The following is a 27,351-nucleotide window of genomic DNA, read 5'->3' as shown; positions in this document are numbered from 1 at the left end:
ATTACATTTAAAAAATAGCGACAAACTTAACGATATTTATACGTGATCGGGTTTAAGCAATTTTTGCACGTTTATAGACGTCGAAGGAAATTTTTGACAATGGTTTAAGCATTCGCGTTCGTTCTCGCATGCGAAGCAAAGTTACGGTAAGGTTGGTACTGTCACGTGTAAAAATTACATAACACAGGTACCGCAAAACGTTTTCACTTTAAATCTATTTAAAAAAAAATGGCTGGTATCGGTCCGCAGGCTTGCAGAAATGCATTCCGACAAGTAAGTATACGTTAAAGCGTATTACTTGATAATAATGGAATTTTTTTACCGCAATATACTGTTTCTATTATTGCGACGTATTATGCAAAAGATCGATAACAAAAACAACTTACTGAATTTCGTTACTAATGTCAGATCTCTTGTACTTACTTGTATATTTTGACATTCGGTGATAAACGTAGACAAAATTTTGTTAACGCCCTAATTTAGGAATACTGTTAATATGGAATAATATTTAGTAGTTTACACATGCTACAATGCAAGTGTAATAAATGCAACCAATTATAATTATATAATTTTAGTTTCTCGTTTTTACTTATCGAAAACTTAATGAAACGATATTTCGTAATTAATGTATGTTATCGTACACATTTCTCACAAAATTACGAAGTTCGTTATGTACCGACACTGATTTAATTGCGTAAGATTAAATATCCATGCACCTTTAATTTAGTAAGGTTTTTTGAATTAATTGTTTGTCCAAATTTAGTATTACGCTAATCTCTATTCGTGTAATTGTAAATTTAGGTTAGAGGTTTGCATACCTCTGCTAGTCAAAATGCCGAAGCCAGGTTGAAAACTTTCTCTGTATATCGTTGGAATCCTGACAAACCAGATGAAAAACCATACATGCAAGACTATAAACTGGATTTAAACACGTAAGTTTAAAGATAAAATTTTCTTCTATGATTTTTATTGTCCATATTTTATATGCGCAATTTTAGTTGCGGCCCGATGGTTTTGGATGCATTGATTAAAATTAAGAACGAGATGGATCCGACATTGACTTTCCGTCGCTCTTGCCGCGAAGGCATTTGTGGTTCTTGTGCTATGAACATTGGCGGCACAAACACGTTGGCTTGTATCAGGTAATCGATAATTGTTATTTAAATTGTAGTGGGAATTGAATTCGACTCATAAATAATAATACTTTTAATTGTTTCAGCAAAATTGATACTAATTTAAGTTCACCGAGTAAAATCTATCCTTTACCACATATGTATATAGTGAAAGACTTGGTACCGGATCTAACCAACTTTTATAATCAATACAAGAGCATACAGCCATGGTTGCAACGTGGTGATGGGCAAAAAGCTGGATCCAAGCAATATTTACAAAGCGTTGATGACCGTAAAAAATTGGTAATTTTTTATATTATGCGTCTGTATATTTTCAAGAAGAACACATTACAGTTTTAACTTTAAATATAATTTTTAACGCAGGATGGTCTCTACGAATGTATCTTATGTGCTTGCTGCAGTACCTCTTGTCCATCGTATTGGTGGAACGGTGATAAGTATTTAGGACCTGCAGTACTTATGCAGGCTTACAGGTGGATAATTGATTCACGAGACAATACAGCAACAGAGCGCCTCGAAAAATTGAGAGATCCGTTTTCGGTGTATCGTTGCCACACTATTATGAATTGTACGCGCACTTGTCCAAAAGTAAGTCTCCGAATAATAATTTAATAATTATAGCATTAGCTTGAAACTAATATCTTTCTTTAAATAGGGTTTAAACCCTGGAAAAGCAATTGCGGAAATAAAGAAACTGTTAGCCAATATTAGTGAGAAGAAAAAGCCAGGTCTTGATGCTGCTGTATAAGTAAGTAGAAGAATCTAAAAGAGATTAGTCAACCATGTGTATTTTTTGTTCAACTTGGTTACATATAAACGTACGTTTCAACGAATAAAACTGCATAATGAACCACTCGAAGTATTTGGTAAAACAGCGTCCGCTGAATCCAAAAGAAATTTTTATGCAATAAATTCTATATATTTAAATTATATCTGACGTTTTTTTTTACTGTAAATAAAACTCAATACCCTGATAAAATAGATAGATATTTATATTTGTATTGGAATTATTTATTTTATGTACATTTAACACGAAAATAAAACGTAATATATTAAAACCCGTTCAATGGATACAATGTAGTATGATTAAATACTTTATATTACATATTTTATATATTTATGGTAACACAATATTCTTAATATAAATTTGTTGAAACATGTAATAAGTTTTCAACGAGTAAAACATTCTTTGGATATGTATTTTTCTCATTCCTTGCATTTAAAACAAATATATTGTTTGTTCTTCTGATATTTAATCAAGAGGATCAATTCTTAGCATCAAAAATATATGCGCATATTATGCTGTTATTAGAAACTCATACATTACGGTTGATAGAATCGTAGGAAATTATGTGATTATTAGATATGTTGGATAACTGCTACCAGCAGTAGTAGTATTTAAATATTTTCAAAATTTTAATGTTTGCTCATAGTCTGCGGTAAACATGCATGATATGCATAATTGAAAACTATCTACAAATTGTTTATAACTTTTGAAGATTATGCGCGTTACAATATCTAAGGCTCTGCAGCCATTCTGCTTCTTGCTGTTTCCCTCGATCGATTGTGCACTTCTGCCGTTCGTAGAGTGATACCAAATATATCCTCGTGATAGCGGTTTTCATCCTGAAACGATATAAATCTCCTTAAATATTTGGAATCTATTACTTAATTATGTTCCAGTGTACGACTCACGCGTAGTGATAACATATACGCTTCGACTTGCTTATCCGTCATTTCACCATGAGTTTGTATTATGTGTTTTAAAGTTTGATAAACATCCTCCGCCATTGTACAATCACCGCATACGTAAAAATGACCTCGTTCGTACACTAACATATCATAAATTTGTGGAGCTTCTGCTAGAATTAAATCTTGTACGTACGTCTGTAAAAAAAAAAAATAATTTTATAATATTAAACGATTCGTATTTCTCGTCAATACGAATTAAAAAGATTCTGTTCAATTTTTAGATGAAATCAATGGTCGAAACGTTTAAGTAATACAAGAATCTTGATTGTTTCAAGTACAGTACCTTCTTTAATCCAGGTTCTCGCGAAAGGGCTAGAAAGACCTTATCTAAAACTCCGCCTTCTATCATTTCTTCTTTCTCCTGCCTATACAAGTCCAAGTTTCTTTGGCGACAACCAAAGAATAACCAAACTTTCCCATATTCAAGATCTACAAATATCTAATTATGCATATCGTTTATTTATAATGGTACTGATAAATAAAAAATAATACCTGGATTACGCCTTATTTCCGCAAGTCTGTGATGCCAAAAGCCACGGAAGGGAGCAATTCCGGTACCAGGACCGACTAATATCATAGGTGCTTTCGATGCGATTGGCATATAAAAATTAGGCGCACTAAATACACAAAAGAATAATTAATATCTCTTCTATAATGTGAAAGTCAACTTTTAAAGAAATGAAATCATACAAAACAATTTAATTCCTCGTTTTCGAATGCATGAATGTTCTTTTGCATTAAAAAATCAGTATGTATCAACTTACCTACGTACAAAAACATAGAGAGGTTCTCCGTCTGATATCTCGCGTAGATAATTAGAACAGACTCCATAATGATCCAGTCCTGAACCACCTATAATAGATGTATTCTAAATAATTAATTTCCGATCGAGGCATATTCTAAAATGATGTGAAAAATCAAGAACCTTGTGTTTTGTATTGTACAACGGCGACAGTAAGATGTATCTGTCCTTGATGTACATCAGGAGATGAAGAGATGCTGTAAAATCGAGGTTGCAAAGGGGTCAAATGAAGCAGTAACAATGGCGCAAGTGGTTTCACGGATGCAAATTCATCCAGTACTTCTACCAAATTCGGAAATTTCCAATGTCTCCAATCTTCGTAAGCTGCTGGGTCCTGTATTAATAAAAACATTACTTAAAATCTGTTACAACGTTGAAAATCAGCTATTTTTTTTAGCTGGATTACTAATAGGATATTTACAGAAGCCAGAAGATTCAGTTGTGCTTGTTCTTTTGCATTAGTAGCTATAGATGCAAAGTATCTGAGAAGATTTGGCGTCGGTGGTGTTGTGATGTCCAAAAATCTGGTTAATAACATTCTCAGAGAATTGGGTAAATATCGATCGTGTGCTACCCATGTTTTTACAATACCTGTATAAGAAAAAAAAAAGATGTAAAGAATATTAAGATCACCAACGAACGATAATTTAATAACATCCATGCAAACCATTAGGCGTATGCGATTGTTTCTGCATTTGCAATTCGATCGGTACATCTGGATCAAAAGGAGTTTGTACTCGTTTCAAAATTCCATCTACAAGTTCCTGCCTGTTGCATGCAAACACCCCCAAATGATCACCAGGTTTATACGATATCTCCATGCTTGCTATATCATCTAGCTCCAAAAGTAACGTGGTTCCACTATAAAAAAAAAGGGGGAATGTAAGCTTAACACTTATCATAATGCTGTAAAATGATCAATCGAATATGTATGATCACCTTGACGAGTCGCCGCTTAAATTTTTCTTTTGGAACATATTACAGGTAGTTACGTTTCTATTGTGGCATTTGCTCAATGCTGAAAGAATGTAATCACAAAGATTAATTTAATATCAATTGATGTGGAAACGATAAGTGTACCTTTCACGATTGGTTGAGGATCAGCTTCTACGAAGCGAACAGTTGTAGCTGACAGTGCTTCCGATCCTAAAGACAGAGCGACTTCTAGCAAAGTATCGTCATCGTCTAAGCAAAAGGTCTCGCACGCAACCTGAAATACAATTTGTAAGAAATATAAAAAGGCTTTTGCTCGTAAAAATAGCAATGAATGCGAACCGCGAACGTATCGTGTGCCCACTTTCGGAAAGTTTGTTCCTGCCCGCACATTTCGTCCCCTTGCGCCAGTCGCAACAATCGTTCCCCGCCTAGTTCCCCTAATAAGTTGTCCACGTAGCGACCGAACGCACAAAAATTCGGATACGCTGACGATCCCAACGCGAAAACAGCAAATCTGTGAATAATCAATTATTTTTATTAATACATTTATAATAGTAATCTGCAATTTGACCAATTTCGACCTCGAGTAGTATATACCTAACATTGCTCAGCGGTCCGAAAGTGTCTTCCGTTTGAGAATCGGTAGTCGATCCACGAAGAGAATCCAATCGGTCCAGTTTCTTAGAATTGTTTACTTCTGTCTGACTGTTTGCTTTGATAAACGACTTCGAAGTTGCCAAACTATAATTATAAAATAAAATCTAACAGATTGGAAAAGATTGATGCGAGTGTATGCAGTTACCTGATCTTGTTACCGCTATTGATGTACGTTTCATTCATTTTCATCGCGTACAAGTTTTGTGCAAAGGCCTGGAAACGAGTAGCAAGCGTGAAATAAGAATGGGAGCCTCGAATTATTGTATAAAAAGAAAATTTTACTTCGCCGTTTTCCGGAGGATCGCCATTCCCGAAAGTAGACGTTATAACCAGTAGTAAAGCTTCGTGTTCAATGTTGCTGATGTCATAGTCTGACATGGAGAGCACCTGAAATTTATAGCTTCAGGTATTTCTCAGGCACAATTTCTCCAAAAGGAACTAACAGACAGTAAAGCTTCTATAAAGTTTAAGAAGTGAATTGAATACCTGAGAATGGAAAGCATGTCCTAATAATTCGCCAAGCTTCTCAGCGTACATTTGCGACGTTCCAGTCTCTGTAGCGAACAGCACCGTAGCTTTAATCCTTCGGGACAAAGCTCTTCCGAACAACTTGGACGTGAATTTCACGGCTCTGAAATTATTAAAAATCTGATAAATTTAAAGCTTGTATACAATGTTCTGCTCAACATAGAAATGTTTAAAACCATACAATATAGTTATCTATTAAAAAGAATACAAAAATTCAAAGTATAAGATGCTTTTCACGCAAAAAACGTCGAAAAAATCGGTTTTTGATTTTTCCTACTACGGCGCGCCCTACCAAAAAATCTGAAAAAATTCAGGGAGATAACCAATGGCAATACGCATTTACAGTAATTATAGAAATCTAGTGTCTCGAAAGCCTCAATACGAAATCCGTATTTTCCTGTGTTTTTTTGCGTTTTCAATTTTTCACGCCTAAGATTTGGAATCGAAAAATCGAAAAAAATTCTCAAACACGTATCTCAATAACCACGGTGCACCAGATTTTTTTCATAATTTTTGTACTCGATTAAATAGGGGAAATAGGCAGAAATTCGTTAATCCGAATTTTCTCAATAACTACCCTTCCAAACAAGATGGAGGGTTAAAATTTGGCACAGAACGTTTTTTCTTGATGCTCTATCGATGGATCCATCGTATGTCACATTTCGTTCAAGGGCACATTTGACCCCCTTATTCGGCTATACCCTTTCATTGGATACTTCATTGCTTTTAAATAAACATACAATTCAATGGTTTTGCTTTTGTACTCGGGTGGCGATTTACCTTGCAATTTGCTTGAAATGGAATTTACGTCTCGGTTTCTTGGATGTTGCCTTCTTATCCCGACCTTTTTTCCAGACATGCGTTTTCCAAGCAGGGTCCTGAAAATGTGTGATAAAAATCGTATTACAAATATGCAACATGTTCTCTTTGACGCGTAGCGGGATCCCTCATAAGTGTATATGGATATTTGATAATAAGAAAATAGTTTTCGCGACTAGGTAATCCCCTTTCTAATTTTGTAATGAAGACCTGAGCGTCATAGGATGGTTTCAAATGGTACAGAGCCATCTCCTGATGAAACACGGGCGTAGCTGATCCCGATATCGGTGGCACGATCCACAACCAATCGGCTGGACAACCGTTCCTTAATCGCATTTCGTTCTCATAGTGTTTCATGAAAGATTCCGAAGCGGTATGATGATCTACGATCGTCACGTTCTTCATCTAAAAAAACACCTCAATTTATTATTACTTTTCGTAACGAATCTTGAACGATGAATAATATATGTACTTGAAAACTGTGCAGCACAGCAACGTTAACTTCTATCATAGCTTTGTCTTTCCACAGGGAGGTCGATGTCCTTGTGTCCAGTCCCATGTGCGTCGCTATTGGCTGCGAGGAATGTCTGTTTCAGCATATTTGGATAACAATGAAAAAGATATCATAATTCTGTGTAAATAAACCTCTAATAAATTGTATCGTTGAACATCGCACAGATCTCTTGCTCCAATTTCAGTGCTCATGTACCATCCGTTGAATGGTGCAGCTGTGAATTCCAAACCCCCGCAATCGAACACCATTCCTGACACAGCGGGAACAGCAAACCATTTCAACTCCAACTTTTCGAACCACTCGTATCTGTTGCGAACGAATAAAGGTCGTGTTAAATACAGTATATTCAAGGGGAAAAGAAAAATCAGTTTTAAGTGGCAAAGAGGAACTTGAATAGTATCGAGTAATTTTTGCTTGGTTGCAGTCTCACGAAGATCGACTGAAATGTCTGACCCAACATGACTCTCTCTACTTCTTTTGAGGCTGACTTTTCTTCCTAGAATACAAAGTAACACGTTAATGGCAATAATACTTACGTAGGATGACTAAGAGGTACTTCGAGAACAAGTTCGCTTGGAATGTCGAAGTAATCAGGATCGTGACCATTCGCCGATAGTACCAATGGTAGTACATCGAAACGAGTACGTGCACATTTCCAGCCAAGTTTTATGCAGAGCTGTACAAATAACACGACGTGAAGCAAATGGTTTCAGCTATAAAAATGTTAACGGGTTCAAAATTCTTCACCTCGGTGAACTCGACATTGGCAGGGTCCCCGATCACGGTACCATCAGGATTCTTGTAACCGGCGTAACTTATCAATTGCTGATTCCAGACTCTGTAATCGTGTTTTCCATCCGTGCGTTGCGGAAATATCGTTATCGCGGACCTGAAAGTTCAGTGCATAGTCATACTTTTCTCGAGAATTATAACGTTTCCGTGTATACCTGATATTTCCCTTATTCGTGCTGTACTTAATGTGGTTGCACAAAGCTTCGAACATACCACTCGTCGTGGTTACGTAACGGCAGTCAAACACCTGCAAGCATATCCATAAATTTTAAAACTGTAATTTTGGAAGATAAAAAGAATCTTGAAGACGGCTGCTTACTTGCAATTTGGACCATTGAATGCGACCGATGCACCTTGCAGCGTTACGCCATGCCAGTTTAGCACCAAAAACCAATTCTGTTTCGGTGAGTTGATAGGTGCCTGTAACCAGGACTTCCTTCTGAACGCAATCCCAGCGGGAATGATGAGCGTCGCTGTTCAACCTGCGATCATACGAATACCCAGAATGGTACTCAATTGTTGTAACATCAGATATAAATTAAAAATGCGCGAGCAACCAAATACACGCAAGCAGAACGCAGAAGTGGTTTTGAACGGCCATTCGAGTTTAACGCTATTTTTACTTAACATATTTTTGTAGAGAATATTATTCAAACATAACAATTTTAAACGTTATACTAATGCCCGCACATCCGAGCATTTTGGATGTTTACATGTTCTTGAATTCATTTTCATCAGTACCTTCTGATGGATGAAAAATACTGTTCGAGGAACTCTTTTGCCTGCACGAGGATTTCTTCCTTGGAACGGCACTCGGTCCCGTGCGTTGGTAGCTGCATAACGCTGCCCAGGCACACTTGACCCGAACACAGCGTTCTCTGAAAGAACAGATTCCATTATCGTCAATTATATTTTCTATTACTGAAACAGTTGGAGATTTTCAGGGTGTGATGTTTCATTTTTAGTCTTATGGACATTCGTAACGGCGCCTCAGCTTTTTCGTTGGCTGAACGACAGTGACGTCTATATACTTTTGAAGATAATACCTCCGGGATGATCGAACGTTTCTGACGAAAGTGCCGATACGGGCCAATCCTTTACAGCCTCCCGCGATCTTAAATTCTAATTTTCTTCGTTCCTAAAAGTCGTCTTTCGCTACACGTAAAATACGAGAACACGCATGCCTGTGTGATAGCGCAATATATTTGCGACTGGAAAAAAAGAAATAAATAAAATTGTTAATTTACTACAAGGATAATTTCTTTTCGACAATGTTCCCAAAGATTTTTGGAAAAACGCTCTGGAGACAAGGATCACCATTTTTAAAAATAGGCCTTACGAGACAAGATTTTTTAAATAATTAGCTAGAATGATCTTAAAATTTTCATATATATATAAATATATAATTTTTTAAACAGAAAGTGGAGAGTCGATCGTTCTATTTTATTTCAACTTTTACGAATAATAAGAATTTCGTGATTCAAATCGGGACTTATTGCTCCGATAGTAATACGATTAAAGGATCTAGCACCCCGCGATTACCAGAACGATCACCGTTCGTAGTAATATGACAGATATACGAAATGATCCAATATTCGATGCAAATTGGACTGTTCGTAAAAAGTATTTCGATATTTCATTCGTTAGATTCCTTTACGGGTAAAAGGCATTCGAGTTGTTTCGAGCAGCGTATCGTCCCTATCCGTGCAACTAGTGGGCCACCAAAACTCACACTCGTTCCTCGATAGTATCGACTCGGTTCGTCAGAAATTTTCCCACACTCGAAGTTTTTCTCGTACTCCCACGCTGCCCTCCCCGCGATTCAAGAAATAAACGAACGGCAAATATTTGGCAACCTCGAGATGTTTATTTCACGCACCTCCGCATTCCTCGCGTGCAGAGAATCAAAAGCCTCGGTCTTGTAGATGAGGTTCCTCAGTTTCGTCGGTTTCCTCTGGCCAGTTGCCGCTGTCTCGAGTTCCTTCATCTCGGCCACCTCGTCGTCGTATGATCGTTGCTGGTGATCGCGCCCCTGGCTCGTCCGTCACTACCGGACAACCTGTGTATTCTGCCGCGGCACGCACACTACCAATTCAGTTTTCCTTCGCGAGCCACCCCCACCCCCCCACCCCCTCTGCGAAGAGCAAGGAATATGCACGCAATGGGCGAGAGAAGGACGCCAGATGCACTACAGAGTACGGAGATGCCACATGCGCTATGGAGATGCGCCATCGATTTAGCGCGCCCAATGTTTCGGCGATCATTCTCGCGCATCGTTAATCTTTTTACCTCCGGGGTACACGTTAGGGCTGGGATTTACGTTTTCTCAACTTGCATGTTGAGAATTTACTTGTTTCGCGTTTAGAGCTAGTCGGGAAATTAAGCATAGACATCAGGATAATACGAGCGTAAACTTCCCACGATTCATCCCTCTCAATCATTCCTCGGGCACCGTCTGGAGCTCAACGAAATCCGATCCGGTAGAAAAGGAAAGAGAATCGGTAAAACGAACCGAGTTTAAGTTTATGGAAGAGTTTAAAGTAATACGAGAGTAATCGAAACTACTCAGAAGTAGAAATCTTGCACGCTATAGTGACGCCATCGATCAGCTAGATACCGAAACATTTCGACGATCACTCTCGTGCATCGTAAATTTTTTTATTGTCGACGTATCAACTATCCAAACAAACGTCGCTCGATAACTCGGTCAACAAGTTGATTGCAATTTTTTAACATCGGAAAATAACTTTCGAGTCTGTTGGAAATCCCGAGACGACATTTTGATATCCAGTTTCTCAAGTAGTACGGTCTAAGATTCGACGATACATTGGACATTTAAATCCTGTAGAATTCATTGTAAAATATCATCGATTGTTTACGTTTCAACGCAGATAAACGCGATAATGGAACAAGAAGAGGATCTTCGCGAAGCTGGCTTAGCGTCCTGCAACGCGACACCAAAAAAATCACAAAGGACGCCGCGAGATAGCGGTAAACTTTATCGTTTACTTCTATTGCCCTGCCATGCGGATAATAATGTTTTCGTAATTGTTCCATAGGGTCCAACAGAAGGGAGAAGAACTCGCGTTCGCAGGAGCACAGATCTAGAATTCATTATACTCCTGATAACAGCCCTGACAAATACAAGACGTTACAAAATAGCGGTACATCCGTGAAAATGAACAATGTTATATATATATATGTTACCGTGAATGACCGAAATTGGAGAATGTCAACTTTCACCGGTGAATGTCAACAGATACCAAATACGTCGGTGAAAGATCGAATATTTCATAACATTGTTGTACATTCGGACCCTCTCCGGTGTGTGTCGACAATCGCAGATATGCTCTGGTGGAGGTCCAAAACAGAAGAGTCAAAAAACAAGCGACTGGCTCTCTCCCGCCAAATCCTTTGTTCTGCTCGGTGACAATCAGCTTTGTCTGTCTTATGCAAGCTTTGATAACGCGAGCAACGTTTTCTTAATTTTTTTTCCGATACCCTAATTTATACTAAATGGATACTGCAGTAAATCGTGATCTTTTTCTAACCCAGACCTAACCCAGACCTAATCCAGACCTAACCCAGACCTAACCCAGACCTAACCCAGACTTAATTCAGACTTATTCCAGACCTAACCCAGACCTAACTAAGATCTAACTCAGATCTAATCCAGACCTAACCCAGACCTAACTCAAATCTAATCCAGACCTAACCCAGACCTAACCCAGACCTAACTCAGATCTAATCCAGACCTAACCCAGACCTAACCCAGACCTAACCCAGACCTAACTCAGATCTAATCCAGACCTAACCCAGACCTAACCCAAATCTAGGGTCTGGGTCAGGTCTGGATTAGGTCTGGATTAGATTTCGGTTAGGTCTGGGTTAGGTCTGGATTAGATTTCGGTTAGGTCTGGGTTAGGTCTGGATTAGATCTGGGTTAGGTCTGGATTAGATCTCGGTTAGGTCTGGGTTAGGTCTGGGTTAGATCTGGATTAGATCTCGGTTAGGTCTGGGTTAGGTCTGGGTTAGATATGGATTAGATCTCGGTTAGGTCTGGGTTAGATCTGGGTTAGGTCTGGGTTAGGTCTGGGTTAGATCCTTTCAGAAAGAGAGGCGAAAAATTTACGTCACCCTTGTGACGTTTTATAGCGACTGAATTACGGAGAAGAAAATATAAATCTCCAACATGTTCAACACTCACCATTAGTGCATGGTGAATGTCAACATTTACCGGCGTAAGTCAGAAATAAGGGTGTTTAGCAAATATTTCGGACATACACTAAGGGACTATGTGAATGTTGACATTCACCGGTGAAAGTCTACATTCTCCAGATTTCGGTGTTTCACTGTAACATATACATATATATAAAGAAAAATTTTACACTTTTAATGCGTGATAAATCTTGTTGCAGGGTCTTTTATAAGGGGCGCGAAGTTACAACCCGAGACTGCTTCCAGCAAACGGAAAGCCCAATCGTCTCACGATGAAAATCAGGATAAAATTCAAAGAACGTGCCCGAGCGGTAAATTCGTAAACGCTTTGATAGGGCAATGGTCGAAGCATATGGGAGTACAGACTCCTCTGTCGCAGACGGTAGGGGTACGATCGTTCCCGCAATTCCATTTCACTAAAAAAAAAAAACAACCGTACCGCGAACTTTTTTAAGGAGCGTATATTTATGTGTAATATCATGTAGGAAAATCCAGTTATGGAAGAGATGAAATGGAAACACGCAATGGAAGAACGGAAGATACAAATGTTGCAGAAGAAACTGCAGACTGCCGAGGAGACTATATCTTCGCTCTCAGCGTCGCGCGATGCCGAATTGCAAACCAAGGAGGAGATACTGAGACAGTAACGTATCATTTCTACTATCGATTCGAACGAATCAGAACCGCTAAGTACTACTAATGGAGTTCTTTAGAATAGACAGCGACTGGGAATCAATTACTAAATATTATTATCAAATATCGGAGAGCCTGAAGGAATTCCAGCAGCACAAAGACAATTTATCCGCGTTGTACAATAACGTTATTCTTATGCAACAATCGACGGTGAAGACTTTGCAACAGGCATTAAGTAACGTAAAATTGAAAGGCAAGTATAAAAATGAAGTAAAAAATGAGTAAAAAAAAAAACACATTCGTTTTTATTTTAATTAGTATATTTGTCATTAATTGGTTGTATTTGGTATGGTTTTTTACAGACGAGGAACAGAGGAACCTCGTTGCTGCGGCTGAAAGTAAAATTGTGAATCAGGAAAAAAGGTATCCGTGCAAATCATTCGTTAAAGGGTTCAATGTTTGATTATTATGTTGATTTTTAGAATACAGGAAATGACGATTATGGAGGCCGAATTAAAGAAAAAATTCGAGGACGTTAAATATCAAGCGATTTCGGAGAAGAATCGTTTAAATAGCGTTCATATGGAAGAAAAATTAGAATTAACAAAAGTATAGAAGATAATGTCTTAGATATTTTTTTAAGTAGTAAGACGTGTATTATCTTTTTTTTTTTTTAAAAAAACTAAACTACTTCGTCTTCGTTATCGCTACACGTTGTTATCGTATGTGCAACGAACACGTGAAATATATTGTAAATGGATGATTTCAGAAACAAGAAAATCTCACATCGGCGAACAAAGAATTACAACTGCAATTAAACACGATTATAAAGGAGAAGGAAAATGTAACAAACTTATTCGAAGAAAAAAATAAAGAATTCTCGAAATTACAAGAAGAGATTTTTACATGCAAGTGAGTATTTTCGCGAACGAACGATTCATGCAAGTATTTAAAAATTAACGTGTCATTTTACGTTTGAGGAATAAAATCGAGAATCTGGTATGTCAGAACGCAGAATTAAACGTAAAATATGAAAGAACGGTTATCGAGGATGCGGAATTGACGAAGCAATTAGAGTCAAAAGAGCAAGAAGTATAGTATAATAACTTTTCCTCGTAATTTAGAAAATATACATAAGGATTAATAATATTTTTTAAATAGATCGGTAGACTGCGAGAGAATTTAAATACGAGACAACAAATAGAATCAAGTTTAGCTAATGATCTTGAGATGATTGGTGATAAATATAAGAAAATGCTGAACGATTTTGAAACCATGGAAAATAAATTAAAGGGAACGGAAGTTCGTAATTCGGATCTTGAGAAGTCCTTGCAAGAAATGAAAAACATTAACGAGTATAAACAGACAGAGCTAAACAAAAGGATCGAAAGCTTGGAAAAAGAAAAGGAAAAAATACTTTCAGAAAAACGTAAAAAAATTCAGGTATATTTTTTAAGAACAAATTGCACTTGGTGAAAAAATTCATGTTACAGAGATTTATATAAATTGTTAAACTGATAAATTTTAATTGGTTTTTGTCAAATAGAATCTAGAGAATTCGCGTAAATTATTAGAAGAAAAGTATGAAATAGAAGTAACGACTTTGAAGAAAGACTTCGATGCCAAACTGTCCGAAATGAAGAAGACAATAGCCACGAAAAATTCTGCTTTCATAGAGTTAAACGATACCTTAAATAAAATGAAGGAACAAAATCAGAATAAACGAATGAAACATGACGAGGTAAAAGAAAATCAAAGTAGCGCGAAGAGAACGACGCAAACAAATATAAATGAAATCTATGAAACAGAGGAACAAGAATTTCAAAGTGAAGCAATTGTTGGTACATCAAAGATTACACATCAGGATAAAGATGAAACATCGAATCAGAAACAACAAGATATATATAATTTTAACGTGGCTGAAATTAACAGGAAGGTGGATAAAGTAAGTTATAATGTAACAGTATAGTATATTATAAAATTTTATTACTCCTTTTAATGAGAAAAAAAATTACAAGTTTCCGAATACACTCAAAATTATTCTACCCCTGCTCGAAATAAAAATATAATGCAATCAAATGTAATGTTACAGATAAACCAAGAAAGGGAAGACAAGGTATTATTTTTAAAAGATATTTCTCTATATTCCTTGTACACTGTTTATTTAATTGGAAAACCGGACCTAATTGAATAATTTGAATATTATTTTTTATAAATAGAATGTTACATCGCAGAAGAATAAAATCTTTAAAACACGTAATACCGGATTTAGACAATATGGAAGTTCGCGAAAGGGCAAGTAAGAAGCAGTTTCCCAGATATTATAAAAATTTAATTTACTCGCTTAAATCTGTATCTTTCAATCCATTTTTCTTTTTTATTTTTTTGTACCGAGACAAATATCGAGACAACGATTTAAGGAGATTTATTCATAAATACGTATATTATTTTTAATAATGGCACATTTACTTAAGACATGAATTAATGTGAAACAATGATTATTCCCAAAAGAGCCAACAATAACTTTCTTTAATAAGAAATAACAACATTTGTAACAATACATAATTAACATATTTACCAATAAAACATATGTAACAATTTCTAAATGGATACAAGTTATTTCCATTTTTTACATACATGTTATACATATTTAAAAATTTTTATATACTACGTACATATTATTGGGCCCTCCGTTTGTGTTTGACCTTAAAACTGATTGTAACATTTACATACTATAGTATGTTATGCTCGATAGCTACGCAGTTGCGTTTAATAATCGAATGATTCTATATACAGATATTTCAATTAAATCTAAGAAAATGGTATTTATTATACACACTATTTTCATTAAAGTTTATATACTTTTTATCGTTTATACTTACATTTTATTTTAGTTTCAATTAAGTATTAAAAGAAGAGGATGAATTATCCCACTTCATTGATCTATCTATAGCCATTTTCCATTTAGAATACCTCAAATCTCGTTCTGAAATATAAATACACAGAATTACATATCAATATTATTCTTCTTATATCGTTATATCATCTAAAAAAAATATTACCATCCTCTCCAATATCAGGTGCAAACTTTGTGACCTGTGATGCATCCACATCATTAATATCAATGATACCTGTACCGACACCAGCTAATATAGCTGCTCCTAACGCCGTTGTTTCCACCATATTGGGCCTCACTATAAAAAACGACGGCGTTAAAATACAAATAAACATCTATACTAAATTTAAACACACACTTAACTATTACAGATGCCTTAATGTTAATTAAAATTGACACATACCAACATTTATTCCAGTGATATCGGCTTGTAGTTGCATAAGTAAGTTATTTACAGTCATTCCACCATCGACTAGTAATGTAGTTAATTTCGTTCCAGAATCTTTCACCATTGCTTCTAGAATATCTCTTGTTTGGAAACAGACAGCTTCTAACGCTGCTCGAACAATATGGTAGTGTTGTGTATCCTCAGTGATACCACAAATTACCCTAATGAATTTTAATTTTTTACGTATAACATCAAATAACGGTAATCATGGATTCCTCTATATATTACTGCTGAAATTTATTTACCCTCGTGCATCCTGTTGCCAATACGGCGCGTATAAACCAGAAAACGCAGGTACAAAATATACGTCCCCGGAGCATCTTACACTTTCTGCCATGCCTTGTGATTGAGCAATGTCGCTAAACAGTTCCATATTATCTCGCAACCATGAAAAAGCTGCACCAGCTACAGCAACAGAACCTTCCAATGCATAAATTGCTGGCGATTTACCCAGTTTATATGCAATAGTTGTTATAAGGCCTTGATGCGAATCTACTTTCTGAAATAATCGAAGAACAATATTAACAAACAGCAGGCTTTAATTTTATGGACTGATTTTGAATGGCTACTGAAATTATAATAATAAAAGATGGACACATACGACATTTCCTGTATTGTAGAGTAAGAAACATCCGGTTCCATAAGTAGCTTTTGCTTGTCCAGGCTTTAAACACAGCTGACCAAGCAGAGCTCCTTGTTGATCACCTACACACTATATGTATAAAAAGATCAGTATACGGAGTAAATTAATAACGATTATCATGTGAAACAACTTCTTATTTAGATCCAATAATATTGTTTAAATTGTTTACCCCTGCTATTGGTACACCTGCAAGAACCACAGGATTTGAAATTATTCCATATACTTCAGCACTAGACCGTATTTCAGGGAGGATATGTTGTGGAATTCCAAAAAATCGACACAACAAAGGATCCCACTTTAACGATTCTATGTTCATTAACATGGTCCGGGATGCGTTTGAAACATCCGTTACATGTAGCTGGCCTTTCGTAAGATTCTGCATAGAGAAATTATAGCAAATTAAAAATATAAACATAATTTTCTAATAAATTAATTAACTAACCCAAATCAGCCATGTATCGACTGTTCCAAAAGCACATTTCTCTGCATCTACCGCTTGCTTGACACGCGGTATATTGTCAATAAGCCAACGTATCTTAAGAGCACTGAAATATGGTGACATTGGGAGTCCGCAAAGTGGTTTTAAATAATTTTTGTTCCTGGTTTTATTAGGTATACTGTCTAATATATCTTCTAAAGTTGTAGTTGTTCTCATATCAAGCCACACTGTAATATTGACATCGATTAATTAATACGTACAAGTATCATCTAGATAGAATAGACAGTATACTTTACCAATTGCATTATGCAGCGGTTCCCCTGTTTCTTTATCCCATACTAAAGTAGTTTCTCGCTGATTTGTGATTCCAACTGCTTTAATGTCCGACACGCTCAAGCCAATGTCATGTAATTTCTCTACTGTCTTTTTTATGCAGTCTATAACGGCTTGTAAAATTTCTTTCGGATCTTGTTCTACCCATCCTTCTTGCGGATATCTTTGTTTAATTTCAATCTGATGCGACGCTACTACTTTCCTGCGTAATACATCAAATACCTAAACCACAATACAGAAACTATACGTAATACCTGAATTTTCATTAATTATTTCATACAATTGTTGTCGGTCCGATTAAATTAAATTTGACGAATTATTTTATTTCTTGAATATTATAAAATAAACACAATCATGTGATTGGGCTTCGACCATGTAAGGTTCAACTGTCATTCGGGTACTTTTTCTGGTTGACTGTTGTTTTCATTATCTTCGAACATAAACATAAAAGAAAGGCAAATGTTTACTTACTAAAAATCTAGCGCTGCTTGTTCCTTCGTCTATCGCTCCTACGAACGGTCCCGAACGATTAATGATCTCAGGCATATTTTTTTACTACTTGGAAATCAATATTCAAAAAAGCATTTAAGTGTACTTGAAAGATGACCTACGTTTAACCTTCGCCCTAATCTGTTATGCAATGATACAGATATAATATAAAAGATGATCAGTTGATTTTTCTATTATTTTCCTTTGATGCATTTCTTCACCGAACACATCTCAATATAATTTCTCGTTAAATGATGCTACAAGGCACGATGCTTTAAAAATAATTGGGAAATAATTACGGGTGAAAAATCTTTTATTGCAATCTGACAGCTTATCTTACGGGTCACATTTTGAAACGGACATTCGACATACTACAAATACGTGTCCAATTAGTCCCTCGAAATTGCATGTACATATTCGCATTTCTGTTCTTACATTTTAATTAAACATATGCTATGCGAATATATTAACTTTTAAATAAATTTAATGTTTGTTCTCCTACATATGATAATTTGATACATAAGTTTTATTAACTCTTCTAGGTAGGATATACGATATAAAAATACATTGGTCGAAACTAATATTTTTATTTTTACGGTTGGTGCGCTTACTCGTACATATCGATCGTAATTATTTTACATATTATAAAAGCAATTAAACAAAATAAAATATTATTGCTATGAACCCTAATATTTGTTCAGACTGAAGGACCTACACCATGTAGCCTCACTCACACCATGTAGATATGGTAGTTCCATGAACTAATGGCGAATACCCCCCTTATTGATAAAAAAGATTTATTTGAATTTTCATCGTACCAAGCGATTTTTATTCGCTTTATTCGCTGATAAATATTGACCAATCATCGGGACTATAATATTTCAATTTCTATTTATGATTGCCAAGGGTTCGATTTGTAAATCCTCGAAATCTCGAATTTTTTGTTATCCTTCACCTTTCAGCTCTTTGAGATCCATCGCCTATCACTACTATCGTGGAACTTTAATGCTTCTATGATCTATCGCAAGTGTTACTTCTGTTGAATGTTGAACGAAGTATAGATGCAACTTTGTTAGTATGTTCGCGCTACAGGGTTTGCAATGAAAAGTTCACTTCATTATCCCTATATCATAGTAACTTTCTACACGGAGCAGTATTTATCTCATTTCTCTTTGCGTTACCGGTAAGGAAAGACGTTCATTTGTGGAAGTAGTGAACAATTACTTGCTCGATGATAATTGAATTAGATTAGTGCTGGCTAGTGTCTAATACGCGTGGATTTTCTAATGTTTCAGGCAAATCACTGTTAAACTGGCTTCGTAATACACGTTTATTACTTGGCCGGATTTCTTTATTACGGTAGAGTGAGTATCGTTTCGTGATATATCGTGATTGTCCATACGAATCTCTCTCTCTCTCTCTCTCTCTCTGTCCCTCTTCCTCTTTCTCTTTCTCTCTTTTCCTCTGTGTTTCTGCCTCTGAACATAACGGCACTAGCCTTGGATTACGGGTATCTTATATTTCGATATAGAAATTCACGAGCACTATTTTCGATCCGTGCAACGTGCACGCATTCATTTCGGGAGAGGTTAGCGATCGTGTGACGTGTCAAGTGAATACTTCATTCCATATGGTGGTCACTGCCTCAATCACTCGTTGGTCATTGACATGTTGGCATTTAACTTGAATCTGTTTTCCTCCTTTCCTGTTTAGAATACCCAGATTGTTACAAATTATTATTGATAATCGACGCATTAAATCATATGTGTCGAGCACGAAACCATTGATCGAAATTTACGTCGAGAGAATTCCATTAAACGGGGTTTTACATTGCAGATATAGCATGACTATCGATTCCCATTAAAATTTTTCGTATCTTTCGTTCCCTATTTTTTTTGCAATTTCTTATTGTTGCAATTGCAATTTTACCAGCTCTTGGTATTATCAATGGATTTGATTTAATTAATAAAGCAACAATGTAAGAACAGAATACATTTCAAATTTATTTAATTCATTTAATACATATATCACGAGTATAAAGATTAATAAACGTTATGCAATAAAAAAAAAGATTGTCTTTGAATACTTCAAGTTTCATAATGCTCCGAAAACAATTATGCTCTCGAGTCATTGCGAATATTGTCTATAATGTGTTACGTAAAAATTTTGAATATGTATATTTTGGTTGATCGAAGTACTTTTTGCAATTTAAGATATTAAATGTACATTGATTCGTATCACAGTGCTACTGTAAGGACTTGGCACGAAACAGGACAACCCCATCATGCAGCAGCAGTCAGTAATGGAAGAGGGAACGGCCTATGAGCCACCTACCTACGATGAAACATTCCCAGTTCTTCCCGAGTCAGCCAGTTCAAGTTCAGGAAAATTGAATATTTTCTCCATAAATAATAATTTACAACTTGGACGCATAACTATTACACAGGTACAAATTGTTTGTATCCAAAGCGTCCCGGTGCACAAGTTCCTCTTCGTAAATTTTTTATACGTTTCTTCCAATCGTATTCAGATGTTCCGTGTACCTGGCGAAGAACGCAAATTTGATCACAGCGACAAATTTGGCGAACGTGAATCCATACGCACGTGTAAAACAATAATGAAAGAGACAAATACGATCATTGAAATAGCATCGTCGAAGGATCAATCTCTTACATTCCTAATAACCGGCAAACAAAATCAAGTTTTGGAAGCCAAGCGCCGAATTTTAACAACATTTCAGACTCAGGTTTGATTTAAAATTTGATATCCGAAACAACGATTTTAAATAAACATTTTAATCATCTTATTTCTTTGCTACAGGCGAGTAAACAAATCAGCATTCCTAAGGACCACCACCGTTGGATTCTGGGAAAGCAAGGGCAGCGTCTGAAAGATCTGGAAAAGACAACTGCCACAAAGATAAACGTTCCACCTGTACAAGACCAATCAGACACAATAATAATCACAGGAACGAAAGAGGGAATAGAAAAAGCTGAACATGAGATTAGAGTAATTTCGGACGAACAGGTTAGCGAATAACTATCTTCGTTTGTCGAATTACGATGTATGAAAACCCTTATATGTATGCTGGTTTCCGTTATAGTCAAGGAAGGCGTTTGAACGAGTATCTGTGCCAAAAATATATCATCCGTTTATACACGGTGCGCATAATGAAAATCTCAATGCCATGATGGCAGAAACTGGAGCTCGAATTAATATACCTCCTGCTTCTGTACAAGAAGATGAAATAACTATTGCCGGGGAAAAAGAGGGTGTGTTGGCTGCAAAACAAAAGATTGAAGCCATCTATAGAGATATGGTAAAAGTTCATTAAAATGGTAATTGTGTTATTATTTATGTTTCGGAATTAATGTTACTTTCTTATTAATTTAGGAAAAGAGATGTACTACGGTATCTGTCGAAGTTCCAAAATCCCAACACAAATATGTAATTGGACCTCGCGGTAGTACAATAGCAGAAATATTGCAAGTAACTGGTGTAAGTGTAGAAATGCCTGCACCCGATTCACCTACAGGAACTATCACTCTTCGCGGGCCTCAAGGAAAGCTTGGTCAAGGTAATAATCCTGATTAGCAGATATTTCAATATTCAGACATACCGTGTCAACATATTAATGTTTCTATCGAATATTGTAGCACTCAATAAAGTATACGAAAAAGCGAACAGCGTTCGAACGGCCGTAGTGAAAGCACCTGTTTGGATTCACAAGTACATAATAGGACGGAAGGGCGTCAATATTAAACGTATTACACAGGAAATGCCAAAAGTGAATGTAGAGTTTACCGGAAAGGAAGATAAAATTAAAATCGAAGGTCCTCCCGAAGAAGTAGAGAAAGCACAAAACGAACTACAATTAATGGCTACTGATCTTATAGCCAAACTTACTTTTACCGAATTAAATGTTGATCCCAGATTTTATAAACATATTATTGGAAAGAATGGATGTAACGGTGAGCTCTTCGATATAATTTCATTTTTATATTAAAACTATTAATTATAAAATACATATTACACGTATATTGTTTTTCCGTTCAGTAAACCGTGTGAAAGAAGGAACAGGTGTTGTTATTAACATTTCTGAGAACGACGGTAGTAACATTATTCGTATCGAAGGGAATCTTGCTGGTGTAATGAAAGCTCAAACGGTTTGCGATATTTATTTATTATATATATATATATATGCATAATACAGTTTAAACTTTCCGTCTTTTTACGTTTCAAATCTATTATAGGAATTAATGGAAATGGTGAAGAAATTGGAGAATGAAAAAGAAAAAGATGTAATAATAGATCATCGTCATTATCCTAATATTATCGGAAATAAGGGTGATAATATTAAAGAAATTCGCGATAAATTTAATCAAGTACAGATTACTATTCCTGGTCCAGGTATGTAGTATGATATATGCAATAACTAGAACTCGGATTTATGCCAGGTACAAACAGTTGAGAGACCTCGGCCCTTGTTGGCATTTAGCCAATGGGAGCTCGGTATGCATTTTTAGAGTGCAGGTCGCGTCTCTCGCTTTGCATTGTTATATACTCTCATTCTCTCGAATTATGAACAAAATTATTACATAGAGAACATGAAAATTCATTATTTATTTGTAGGTGAAAAGGGAGATGTAGTAAAAATTAGAGGGCCTAAAGAGGACGTAGACAAGTGCCATAAGTATTTGATGAAGTTGGTAAAAGAACTGAATGAAAATAACTATGTGCTAGAGGTTCCCTTTTATAAACAATTCCATAAATTTGTAATTGGAAAGGGAGGAGTAAATATTCGTAAGGTTTGTATTGAAATAAATATTAGAAAATTGATTACAATTATTTAAAATTTAGTATTGCGTAATCGTTCGCTTTCCTTTTGCCGTTTAGATTAGAGAGGAAACGCAGACAAAGATCGATTTGCCTGCCGAGGGCGAGAAAAGTGATGTCATAACTATCACAGGGAAAAAAGAAAATGTAGATAAAGCTAAAGAAATGATTCAAAAAATACAAATTGAATTGGTATTTTGGTTTTTACGTTATTATAATATTTCTGTAGAAAATCATATTCTATTTATTAAATGCATCTTTTGTATTAGGCCAACATTGTTTTGGATGAAATAGTAATTCCACCAAAGTTTTATAACTCGCTTATTGGTACCGGTGGAAAACTGATTCATTCTATTATGGAAGATTGTGGCGGTGTCGCAATTAAATTTCCCACCGCGGAAAGTCAAAGTGATAAAGTAAATAGTTGTAATTTTTTAGCGCTGAGACCTAAAATGGTTAGTGCCGTATCTGTATATTATAAACCTGCCATGTTTAGGTGACTATCAGGGGGCCAAAAGAAGATGTTGAAAAGGCAAAGCAGCAATTACGTGAACTTACAAACGAAAAGCAATTGTCTAGTTACTCGGCTGAAGTTCGTGCCAAAGTACAACATCACAAATTCCTCATTGGAAAGAATGGTGCCAATATTAAAAAGGTCTGTATTAAAATTACTCGATCATGCATTTTATGACGTGTAATCGTATCTGTACCTGATCCACTTTTCACTTTTACTAGATAAGAGAATCTACTGGAGCGCGTATCATATTTCCAACGGACAGCGATCACGACAAGGAAGTAATTACTATTATGGGAAAGAAAGATGCCGTTGAGAAGGCTAAGGCTGAATTAGAAGCAACGATCAAGGAAATTGTAATTATTTCCTTTGATTGAAATAGTATTAAGGTGGCGTATTGTACTGTATTTGTCTTTGTTAATTTTAATTTGTTATTTCTCTATAGGATAACATTACCGAAGGTGAAATCCGCATAGATCCAAAGCATCACAGACATTTTGTAGCACGTAGGGGTGGGGTATTACATCGTATCGCGGATGAGTGTGGAGGGGTGCAAATCTCATTTCCTCGGGCCGGCATCGACAGTGATCGCGTAATTTTGAAAGGATCGCACGAATGCATAGAGGCAGCGAAACAACGAATGCGAGAAATCGTGCAGGAACGGGTACACTTTCTTGATCGGTACTCATTTCTCATTTCTCGTAGATACGAATTGTATATATTTGCTTTAACGTTTAGGAATCAATGGTGACCGAAGAATGCATAATTTCTCAAAAACTTCACCGTACAGTTATGGGGGCAAAGGGACGTAAAGTGCAAATGATTACGTCCGAATACGATGTACAAATTAAATTTCCAGATCGTGACACATATGGTTTGTATACCGCGATTAAAGTCCCATTCGCGCAATTTTACAGAAGCGTTTAATATGCGTGTATTTTAGATGAACACCGCGTGTCGGAAGAAATGAACGGTGAAAATGGAGAAATTGCAGAATCCGTTCCAGCCTGTGATATTATTCGCATTACTGGACAACCAGAAAACGTTGCAGCTGCTAAACAAGCACTGCTCGATCTAGTACCGATTACAATAGAAGTTAGTCGAACCATTAATGATTTTAAACAATATTAAATAATTCTATAATCGAATGTCGAGTAAAAAAATGAACTGTTGTCAACTTTAGGTAGAGGTACCGTTTGATCTTCATCGTTCTATAATAGGACACAAAGGTCGTGACGTGCGGGAATTAATGAGCACATATGATGTTTATATTACCTTGTCTCCAGCAGAAGAGAAACTTGATTATATCAAGGTATATACACTTTTATTAACCGATATACTTCGATGCCAAAGAATGATATTATTTCCTTCGTAGATCTCTGGAACACCTCCGTGCGTTGAAAATGCAAAGCAAGCTATACTTGATAAATGTAAAGCTTTGGAAGCTGAACGGCAAGACAGAGCACTAAAATCATTCGAACTAAAGGTAACATATATATCTTTACGAATTATTATTAAATATTACTTCATTTCATACACGTACGATTAAAATAAATTTTATGTTAGATCGAAGTTGAACCGGAATATCAACCAAAAATAATTGGACGTAAGGGAGCCGTGATTAATAAAATACGTAGTGATCATGATGTTCAAATAAACTTTCCACGTAAAGGTGATCCCGAAGAACATATCATTACAATCACCGGCTATGAAAAGAATGCTTATAGCGCGCGAGATGATATCATGAAAATTGTTAATGAATTAGTAAGTTAACTTAGTTCGCGACAATTGACGTTATATATTCTAACGAACGTTAATTTTTTTATATAAAATTTTGATCATAATATAGAACGGCTTGACGAAAGACGAAGTGAACATAAATGCTGCTGTACATTCGCGTTTAATTGGTTCGAAAGGTAGAAATATTCGTAAAATAATGGATGAATTTAAAGTCGATATTAAATTCCCAAGAAAAACTGATTCCGATCCTAATATTGTAACGATCGTGGGCACGGAGGATAATGTAGCCGACGCGAAGGATCGTTTATTGAATCTAGCAGAAGAATATGTGAGTATTTTAAATCGAATGTTCGAAATTCACAATTTTAGTACTTTGATTTGTCAATTGTTAAACTAATTAATTGATTACCCGATGTGATTATTGTTAAGAAAAAGGACGAGATTATTTCACAGGCACTGGATACATGTACTTTCATTGCCTGCTGAGAATGTTTCGTTGCGACGAGCGACCCCGTCGCAGTACATATTTTGTTCGTTTTGTGTCTATGTTTATTATTTTATATCCTGACCTCGTCAGCAATTATTTTAAAAAATATTTAATGCCCGTTCGATTTTAGATTCAAGACGTCTTAGAGAACGAATATCGTGAAAGTTTACGTTCACCTCAACGGGATGAAAGAAATTCTGGAAATTCTGGCTTCGTGGTGAAAGGGGGCCCTTGGGAACAGCAACCGCAAAGCGCTCCGAACACCGCCAGTGTCGAAGAATTTCCACAATTCGCTGGGTACTCTCATGTACCTGTGACCAATCCCGATGGTCCCTGGGGTGTTAAACGTTAAAAAATTTTATCCAGTAAAATCGATGAAACGTGTAAGGTAATAACGTATAATAACTTTCCTCTGACAAACAATACAAAAGGGTACATACATTAGTACTAGGTGGTTCCCTGTTCCATTACTGATGTTGCTGCATACGACCTGGCCACTCTATTGGACTTTGACACTGGTTTACTACATAACGTTTGACGATGGTGTTTATATTTACAGTTCATATACCAATATCCTATGTATCTGTAACTGTAACGCATGATATTTTAAGTTTATTGCCATGTTAGGAAAACACACACACACGTACACATACACATACAGTCAGACGTAAGATGGCGGGCGGATTTCATTCGTAACGAAACATCTAATTTCATGAGTTTTATTTCTGCTGATATGCCTTTCAGGTACAGATATGTTGTACTTAAGACTGTGGCTTCGTAGGAACTAATTTTTTTGTGTATTATATATTTCTCAGATTGTCTCTATCCGTATAGATTGTACGGCTAAACGTTCTACCGTTTAACCGGGCATAATATTTTGTTAATTTATTTATATTTTTTTGTACATAAATTGCATTTTTTTTTTTTTGTTGCGTTGGACTTAAGTGGAATTCGATTACGAACCACATCATGATATTAGAGTCTATACAAAACCTTTGTGAAACGTGAAGCTTTAAGGTCTTTCTAAGGAAAACGTTCCTAGATATAATTTCCTGCTTTTTAAACTAGCTAGTATAATAATAAGGTCGCTTTATACTCCTGAAATTACCCAGTGCACTATAAAGCGGACAAATCTGCCAACAAACTAAGCGGTCATGTATATTATTAAATACTGGATTTAAGAAAAAGCAGAAGCGTTTAATGATGACGAATACACATTGGGGGAACATAATCTTTAGAAGGCCTTGGTATTTTTGTACTGCGTTTATGCAGTCATCAATGACGAGACACAGAATCATTGGGGTCATTAAAGGGAAAGAATAATGAATATTTGTAATTTAAAAGCTACGCGTAATATTCTTTGAACAGCCGAATTTATTTATTCTTTCTATTTTATTGTTTGCTGTACGATGTGCAAATCTTTGCATTCTACTATTTATGAGGCCAACTAGCTAAGAAAAAGATATTCGGTTCAAGTGCCTTGTCTATTTTCTTCGAGACAGCTCATTTCAATTGTTGGAGGAATGTGAATATTAGATTATATATTACTATAAAAAAATATATATATATACATATATACATATATGTATATACGTGTGTGTATATATATATATATACGTACATATGTATATATATATACACCTATATAAATATTGATAATAATTATATTACTATACATATATATAATCGATATGATAGATACTGTACTACAGGTACGATAAATATACTACTATCACGAAAAT

At 35.9% G+C, this 27,351-nt stretch overlaps 5 protein-coding genes across 15 annotated transcripts; 3 read left to right on the top strand and 2 right to left on the bottom strand.

Annotated features, from left to right (window-relative positions):
* The first annotated feature begins 93 nt into the window (after positions 1–93).
* Positions 94–3,931, top strand: LOC122398389 (succinate dehydrogenase [ubiquinone] iron-sulfur subunit, mitochondrial). 3 transcript variants are annotated; one of them, XM_043398192.1, is made up of 7 exons: positions 94–273; positions 802–932; positions 999–1,142; positions 1,220–1,415; positions 1,497–1,721; positions 1,789–1,881; positions 3,835–3,931. In XM_043398192.1, the coding sequence occupies exons 1-6, from the start codon at positions 229–231 to the stop codon at positions 1,879–1,881; spliced, it is 834 nt and encodes a 277-aa protein (XP_043254127.1). In that variant the 5' UTR covers positions 94–228; the 3' UTR covers positions 3,835–3,931. The 3 variants fall into 3 exon arrangements, with proteins under 3 accessions (XP_043254127.1, XP_043254126.1, XP_043254125.1); XM_043398191.1 differs by lacking the exon at positions 3,835–3,931 and adding an exon at positions 3,352–3,583; XM_043398190.1 differs by lacking the exon at positions 3,835–3,931 and having other exon boundaries at positions 1,789–2,063.
* Positions 2,351–10,005, bottom strand: LOC122398338 (nitric oxide synthase, salivary gland). Of its 2 annotated transcripts, XM_043398094.1 has the most exons (25): positions 9,813–10,005; positions 8,675–8,811; positions 8,253–8,415; positions 8,089–8,180; positions 7,889–8,030; positions 7,678–7,817; positions 7,273–7,447; positions 7,100–7,201; positions 6,838–7,032; positions 6,589–6,686; positions 5,767–5,911; positions 5,563–5,667; positions 5,426–5,493; positions 5,221–5,364; positions 4,963–5,137; positions 4,768–4,897; positions 4,627–4,705; positions 4,355–4,548; positions 4,109–4,278; positions 3,811–4,021; positions 3,650–3,737; positions 3,378–3,502; positions 3,169–3,314; positions 2,829–3,020; positions 2,351–2,759 (listed from the first exon to the last, which is right to left on the bottom strand). In XM_043398094.1, exons 1-25 carry the CDS (start codon positions 9,918–9,920, stop codon positions 2,652–2,654), a joined length of 3,432 nt encoding a protein of 1,143 aa, XP_043254029.1. In that variant the 5' UTR covers positions 9,921–10,005; the 3' UTR covers positions 2,351–2,651. The 2 variants fall into 2 exon arrangements, with proteins under 2 accessions (XP_043254029.1, XP_043254028.1); XM_043398093.1 differs by having other exon boundaries at positions 5,426–5,667.
* Positions 10,006–10,680: 675 nt separating this feature from the next.
* On the top strand, positions 10,681–15,297 carry LOC122398356 (putative leucine-rich repeat-containing protein DDB_G0290503). The gene is made up of 13 exons (XM_043398125.1): positions 10,681–10,924; positions 10,993–11,097; positions 12,352–12,539; positions 12,637–12,794; positions 12,865–13,037; positions 13,147–13,207; positions 13,267–13,393; positions 13,554–13,696; positions 13,765–13,876; positions 13,946–14,227; positions 14,331–14,729; positions 14,877–14,900; positions 15,004–15,297. Exons 1-13 carry the CDS (start codon positions 10,837–10,839, stop codon positions 15,085–15,087), a joined length of 1,944 nt encoding a protein of 647 aa, XP_043254060.1. The 5' UTR covers positions 10,681–10,836; the 3' UTR covers positions 15,088–15,297.
* A 6-nt stretch (positions 15,298–15,303) lies between these two features.
* Positions 15,304–18,555, bottom strand: LOC122398367 (glycerol kinase). Of its 5 annotated transcripts, XR_006259182.1 has the most exons (11): positions 18,015–18,553; positions 17,507–17,765; positions 17,214–17,437; positions 16,941–17,147; positions 16,730–16,840; positions 16,374–16,627; positions 16,084–16,289; positions 15,847–15,978; positions 15,667–15,770; positions 15,557–15,595; positions 15,307–15,514 (listed from the first exon to the last, which is right to left on the bottom strand). XR_006259182.1 is itself a non-coding variant. In XM_043398151.1 (10 exons), exons 1-9 carry the CDS (start codon positions 18,087–18,089, stop codon positions 15,685–15,687), a joined length of 1,554 nt encoding a protein of 517 aa, XP_043254086.1. In that variant the 5' UTR covers positions 18,090–18,553; the 3' UTR covers positions 15,306–15,595; positions 15,667–15,684. The 5 variants fall into 5 exon arrangements, 4 of the variants coding, with proteins under 4 accessions (XP_043254088.1, XP_043254086.1, XP_043254085.1 ...); XM_043398151.1 differs by having other exon boundaries at positions 15,306–15,595; XM_043398152.1 differs by lacking the exon at positions 15,557–15,595 and having other exon boundaries at positions 15,468–15,489.
* A 692-nt stretch (positions 18,556–19,247) lies between these two features.
* Positions 19,248–27,219, top strand: LOC122398336 (vigilin). 4 transcript variants are annotated; one of them, XM_043398090.1, is made up of 23 exons: positions 19,248–19,396; positions 20,276–20,478; positions 20,563–20,778; positions 20,853–21,059; positions 21,136–21,351; positions 21,426–21,609; positions 21,689–22,003; positions 22,089–22,198; positions 22,286–22,442; positions 22,665–22,840; positions 22,929–23,060; positions 23,138–23,284; positions 23,365–23,523; positions 23,604–23,738; positions 23,828–24,046; positions 24,121–24,256; positions 24,326–24,477; positions 24,566–24,694; positions 24,758–24,868; positions 24,949–25,146; positions 25,232–25,450; positions 25,740–25,997; positions 26,055–27,219. In XM_043398090.1, exons 2-22 carry the CDS (start codon positions 20,317–20,319, stop codon positions 25,959–25,961), a joined length of 3,702 nt encoding a protein of 1,233 aa, XP_043254025.1. In that variant the 5' UTR covers positions 19,248–19,396; positions 20,276–20,316; the 3' UTR covers positions 25,962–25,997; positions 26,055–27,219. The 4 variants fall into 4 exon arrangements, with proteins under 4 accessions (XP_043254025.1, XP_043254021.1, XP_043254023.1 ...); XM_043398086.1 differs by having other exon boundaries at positions 25,740–27,218; XM_043398088.1 differs by lacking the exon at positions 19,248–19,396 and adding an exon at positions 19,525–19,542 and having other exon boundaries at positions 25,740–27,218.
* The last annotated feature ends 132 nt before the right edge of the window (positions 27,220–27,351 follow it).

This window comes from Colletes gigas, unplaced genomic scaffold, assembly GCF_013123115.1.
Source record: "Colletes gigas isolate AHSC1104 unplaced genomic scaffold, ASM1312311v1 Colletes_gigas_Sc00011, whole genome shotgun sequence".
Classification (NCBI taxonomy): domain Eukaryota; kingdom Metazoa; phylum Arthropoda; class Insecta; order Hymenoptera; family Colletidae; genus Colletes; species Colletes gigas.
This window is presented reverse-complemented; position numbering and strand designations above follow the sequence as displayed.